Below are 6,000 nucleotides of genomic sequence, written 5' to 3' on the forward strand. Positions count from 1 at the left end.
CAAAATTAAGAGGAGGAAACTCTAGTAATAATGAATTAAGTTTCGACTGCTAGTCCTACTACAAAATATCATGAAATCAAAGTAGGTACTTTGTATACAAAACATGGCACTCCAAATTTTTTAGGGGTTGAGCGCGTTTTCCAGTGACATATATACTTTCAATTTGGGGTTATTTTTGTGGTTACACGTGACGTCAAAAGGACACTAGTTTGTGAAAGTTTATTTGCATGCTTAAAAATATAAACAAGTATTTTTATTGATGATAAATTTGAAAGCGGAGATTTCTAATATAACATCAAGAAAGATTTCTTATTACCGAATTATCTGGAAGAATTCTTGATAATTAGTAAGACTGTGACATATGAGTGCATGGTACGGAGTACAGGAGGAAACATACGCAGCCGTAAAGCAGCCAAATCAACCATACAGAACTATCTGGTTATTATTTATGCCGGACGGAGGCAGCCACCTAGTCCTGGCACTTCCGCTAATACACTGAAGGATACTAGGTATGAATACTTGCCAAATGTTCCAGGTTTTATGTTTTGGAAGTATTGCTTCAGATGGCACGAAGCAAAGTATGAAAAATTAGAAAAGCATTGTTAACAAAATAGATGAATAAGTTGGATCTATGCTAAGGACGTAAGTTTTCGGAAATTACTTGATGCGTTATTAAAAAAGTGCTTCTTAAAATTTTGCCAATTGAATTTGCTTAGATGTCTCTGCACTTTTTTGTTACAAGGGAGTCAATAGAAGATATTTATTTCGATTGCACAATGGCAGCATTCCTTAAGCAAGGGTTTAAACTTACAAGAAGATTAATATGCCCTTTAAGTGGAATACCTACGTTGAGGTAGAATGCAAGAGCTTCGTTAGAACAATTAATCTGTCGTTATAATAACTAAGAATGCTGTTTAGTAATCCATTTTTAGTTTCGACAAGATATTAACTGAAATAAAGTTTGCTGTCATTTACACACCTAGGTCTCTCATGACAGGGGTCGAAAGAAGCTTGGTACCATCGATTTCATAGTTATTTTTCTAAGATGGAGGCTATATTTTTTGAAGAAATTTGGCAAGTATATTGTATACAGTGTTGAAAGTTAAGTTACTTCACTCCACTGCATATGGTATGGACAGCGCATGACCGTTGTTGCGCCGTCGTCGTGTGCTATATTATTGTCATACAAGTGATGAAGCACAACAATTGTCTCTCAAAATAGATACGGTGAAACGATTTTGCAATGACAATCAGCCGTTTAAGTTTTTTCACATACACCATATGGATAGGCCATTTGAAATATTTTGTATGACTAAATAAATTAACAGACCAAACAGCAGTGCTTTTTCTCGCAAGGCCGACTCTAAATAAATAATAGACACTGCTATCAAGTATTAGTTTATTTTTCGGAACACTCATCGCACTCCATCGTTATGCTTTTCCAAACCTTTTTATAGCCGCCGTTCGCGTACATTGCGTATTTCGTCTTTCGTATTTTCTATTACGCATACAGCCGCGACAATATGGGTACGATGAAGAAAATTTTATGCCCAGTATGTATAGCCAAGTTGGTGTTTCCTACAACACGAACATGTAATTACTTATACAAGGAGCATGCGATTCTCGTAAGTAGTGTGTAAAGGCAACTGAACGTTTAGAACACCTATTACTCAATTATTTTTATAATGGAGGCCATGCTGTGTGTATCACATATGCTGTCTTAGCTAAATTGGCTCATTATGGACACAATAACAATGTTTCTCATTTAAGTGGATAAATTTTGTCAAAGTTTAATAACTTGGTGAAGATAAAATAAATATGTGGTTGAATTTTATTTCATTTCATTTGTTAAACTGTTCATTTCTGCATTTTCCATATTTCATTTCATAATCAGTTCTTTTTTGTAAAATCATTAAACTCATTAAGTAAACTCTATTGAGACATGTATGTACAATAAGAAGCGTACGCAGCTTAGTCATTTTGCATCAAAACAAGGATAAAATCATTAAAAATTGACTTGTTGGTAAACACTTATTTGGGCTAGAAAATAGATAATATAACTCAACATCTTTTCCAGTCAGCTGCGTTTTGATTGTGCTTCCTCTTGTACACGATAGTACACAAATCAAATCTCTTGACAACCTTAACACTTAATCCTTTTTTTTATTATGTAATTTTTTGGCAGCACATAGCTTATTGCATTGCGCTAATAATCCCAATAACCTGATGTGTTTCTTCGTTTAATGTTTTTTTTTTCATTATACCGATTAAGCCATTTTCAAAGCATTTTTGTTTTTAAACGCCCGCGCTTTGCAGACTACCCATAACATGTTTATAAACAAACGTTATTCTAAAGAAACACAAGCTAACGAAGGGGTAATTTGTCGAAGCAGTGTTTGAGTTTAAACTGACTGTTAAGGGAAAGTTCTTTGGTGTGTGTATTTATACGCGATATTAACGAGAAACACCCTCAATTTAGTGGCTATTAGAAGAGGAGTAGATCCCCTATGGATCTGCTCAAAGAAAACGATGAATTTCATTCCTGGGAAGAATGGAAAAGCCGCTTTGACGAGTGGTGTCAAGCCACCGGCCAACAATACAAAGTCAACACATCACGGTTAGTTTTTTATTTAAGTTTTTTTTTGAAAACGCTGTAAAAGACTATCATACCCCAAATTAGCCACCTATTCAGGTATGCTAAAGTAAGGGCTACGCCCTCAATATGGGATATTAAGAATCACCGGCTAGCCAAGATTATATTCCGCATGGCGTAAATTCGTAAAATAACAATTAATAATATTCATAGTTATTCCATAAATTAGTTCCTCATTAACCGATACATAATTTTAATAAACCTTGTAGCGTTTATTTTTACATTCTGTCTCTAAAGTTTGGCTACACGAAACACTATATAACAATTCAATGCAAAGTAGTTGTTAAAATATCATTCCACCAGCTGACGGCTATATCTAATGTTCTATTAATAATTAATTAGGTAAACTGTACGATCAAGTTGGTCTTTGTACGGTTAACGCACTCTGATCTTATTTCCTATCCATTTAATTGAATCAACTTATTTACAATCAAAGAAGTATACAAACCCTCCGCGCGGTTGAATTTGTTACCAATATCCAGTCGTCTCGCTTGCCATTATATGCAATATTGTTATTACGTGTGGAAGTATAAACAGCATTGTAGTATGCTACCTATAATATTATTAAATGTAAGTCCTGAAGGTAGCTATTTTCCTGCTACTTAGCTAATACCTCATCGTTGTTTTGCTTATTGTAGAACTGTCTCATCATACAACAAAGGCCGCGACATGGCAACTCAAAAAAGGGAAGGTGCCGCAGCTTCAAAGGGTTCTGCATCAAGCACTAAGTCTGCCCCAGAGCTTGCGCCAAAGGTCGACGATAGGTGGCAATTCGTCTATGTTCGTTACCTATGCGTTCACAACAATCGGCACAGCAATAAACAACCGACAATATCGTCAGTACAAATAAACACCAATTGTGACTGCTATTAAAATAATACGCCGTTAGGCTCTAAACAATAATATGTTGTAATATAGCTGTCTTACATATAATTTTAATCCGACATAACCTAAATCTAACGAAAGACAACATGGTAAGTTCTAAACACCGTCCTGTTCAAAGTATTGTTTAGCAAAAATCTTAGGTTTTGTCTGAAGTTATGCCTATCGTTAAATCAAGTCTGCATCACATTAGAATCAATACTAGGAGTTTTGTATTTCGATCTGTACTTGTTGAACTACGGCTTCAAAATAACTTATGTTTCTCAAGTCCTGAGTATATACATATATAATATTCACCGTAACTGCATCTCTAATTTAAGATTCAAATTACATTTTCCGAACATTACTATAATTCAAAAATTACGTGCGTCAAACGATATGGGTTGATGTGCATTTGTCTAAAACTCGCTTAAAAACATTACATACAAAACATTTTAGCATTAATAAGTTTTAGGCTTATAGCAGGCTAAAGGTCCCAAATATGCAAGTGCAGGCATACAACTTGGAAATGCTTGAAACGGCTGTCAAGTGCAAAAAGCGTAGGCCTTTCAACTGGTGAGTTTATCTGGACAACTCACTGTGCCCTAATTTTTAAAATGGCACTTTTGCCTGTTAACTCTTTAAAAGCGCGTGCAGGTGGTTGTGTCGGCGTGCACGCAAAATTAATGTGTATATATATAAAAAAAAAATAAAACATTATACAAAATATATCAGGAGACAAAATTTAAAAAGTAAAAACTAGCATGTCGATTGTAGTCTGTCGGACAAAAAGCGTCTCGCGCTACGTACTGTATTCTTTATACAAATCCTAAGTACCTATCAGTTCGCTTTACTAGGCGAATGCTACTAGGTGGATTACTCTCATCCCGAACCAAATGTTTTTTACGTCTCGCTTTGCTGCTGCATCGCATGAACATTCTGTTGCACTGGAAGCGATTTTTTTACCACGCGTTCCGTTGACCGATACTTTGATATAAAACAAATGAATGGCCCAAGTCGTTGAGGATAACTGGGTTTGTTAATTTGCCTTAAAGAACGTCTTTAGTAATCTGTGCTGCCCTCCTTCGGCAGATTCTCGTACCTCAAGCGAGACACGACTAGACACATCCGTACGCTGCAATCCTGGTAAATCGTGAGCAATAAAATTCCTGTGATGTAAATAGTGTTTTGACTAGCGGTCATCTCGTCTGTGAAAGTCGCAACAAAGGTTATCAATTAATGGACATTCATTTCGTAGTTGAACGGTATCGACGAGATCTAGGGGTGGAACTCTAGTTGGCATTAGCATGTCAGCCAAAAAGAATCTTGTGCCGATAGGTTTCTGGTCGCCCGAAGTTTCTTGTAAATAGAAATTCAAACTTCAAACTTAAAAACTTATTAAAATTAGCATTTTTCTAGCAATTACACGAATGGATTCCGCTTAAGAATTTACGCATACTACTCTGATAGTGTTAGCAAAAGCAACAGCTATTCGTTCACCGTAATTTGCAAGACGAACTTTGGCCCGACCACATGAAGTACTTGCTTGGTCTGCACAAAGTTCACAACTGTTCTTTCTCAAACTTTAACTGAACCTGAACTTTTCCTTCAGAAAGCGGTCAGAGACCTTGTCCTTGAACTCTTGTCAATGTGTCGGTCTCTTAGCTCGGAATCGTATTTTTTGCCCCTTTGAGTACTCCCTGACTCTACACCATTTTGAATCGGCTCCTCTAAGGTACTCCCTGTTTCTTCGCGCTACTGAGCCATTGTTTTTCACCTATCTGATGCTTTATTTCCACCTAAATATTGGTCGGCTCCGACCAAATCACAGGAGATTTTGTCCATTTACGACTGGCACGAAATTGCGGCACGTCGATTGTCTTTGGCTGCGCAAAACTGGCGCTATCGGTCTCTACCCTCTAACTGCGATCGGCGTCGTTTCTTCTTTGCTTTTTCCCTAAAATATCTATCGTCAGTGCAAGTAGAAACTATCACTACTTTGTTCACGATCCAGAAAATAAGTCACTGTGGGCAAATATAATTTTAACGACAGTGTTCCAGTTCTGAGCGTAATGCAGAGTAAGGGAGATGCCATACCATTATAGCTCCTCCAAAAAGATTTATATATCAAAGATGATAAACTTTCAACACACTGATGTGTAACTGCAGTTAGTTGAAGTGCCTGAAAAAGGAATACACAGCTTCCACTAAAACGGGGCACAGGCTTATACCAACCGATTAGCGCGCAGTTGAATGTTTAAGAATACAAGAATATCCTGAAATAGGCACATATGGTCGCCAAATAGCCCAGATTTGAATAAGCTGGATTACTATACTTGACACATTGTTGAAGAAGAGTTTAACAAGTTTTGACATGCCAACGTCGACTAGCCCACTTGGGGAACCAGGGAGGTGTTCGTAAATTTCCGTAGAGCCTGTAAGCGCTTGAATTGAAGCTCGAATTATAGTGGATAATGGTTACATCG

The 6,000-nt window shown here is 36.8% G+C and overlaps 1 protein-coding gene across 3 annotated transcripts in view; it reads left to right on the forward strand.

Moving 5' to 3' along the window:
* The first annotated feature begins 2,353 nt into the window (after window positions 1-2,353).
* Window positions 2,354-6,000, forward strand: part of LOC111261403 (uncharacterized) — a 26,691-nt gene continuing 23,044 nt past the window's right edge. For all 3 annotated transcript variants that reach the window (XR_002680958.2, XM_022834861.2, XM_022834863.2), the window contains exons 1-2: window positions 2,354-2,617; window positions 3,292-3,489. Coding sequence is in view for 2 of the 3 variants with exons in the window: in XM_022834861.2 (XP_022690596.1) it covers window positions 2,508-2,617; window positions 3,292-3,489 (308 nt within the window). In the remaining variant the exon portion in view is untranslated. The remainder of the gene's footprint in view (window positions 2,618-3,291; window positions 3,490-6,000) is intronic.

Source organism: Varroa jacobsoni, unplaced genomic scaffold, assembly GCF_002532875.2.
Source record: "Varroa jacobsoni isolate VJ856 unplaced genomic scaffold, vjacob_1.0 scaffold_555, whole genome shotgun sequence".
NCBI classification, from domain to species: domain Eukaryota; kingdom Metazoa; phylum Arthropoda; class Arachnida; order Mesostigmata; family Varroidae; genus Varroa; species Varroa jacobsoni.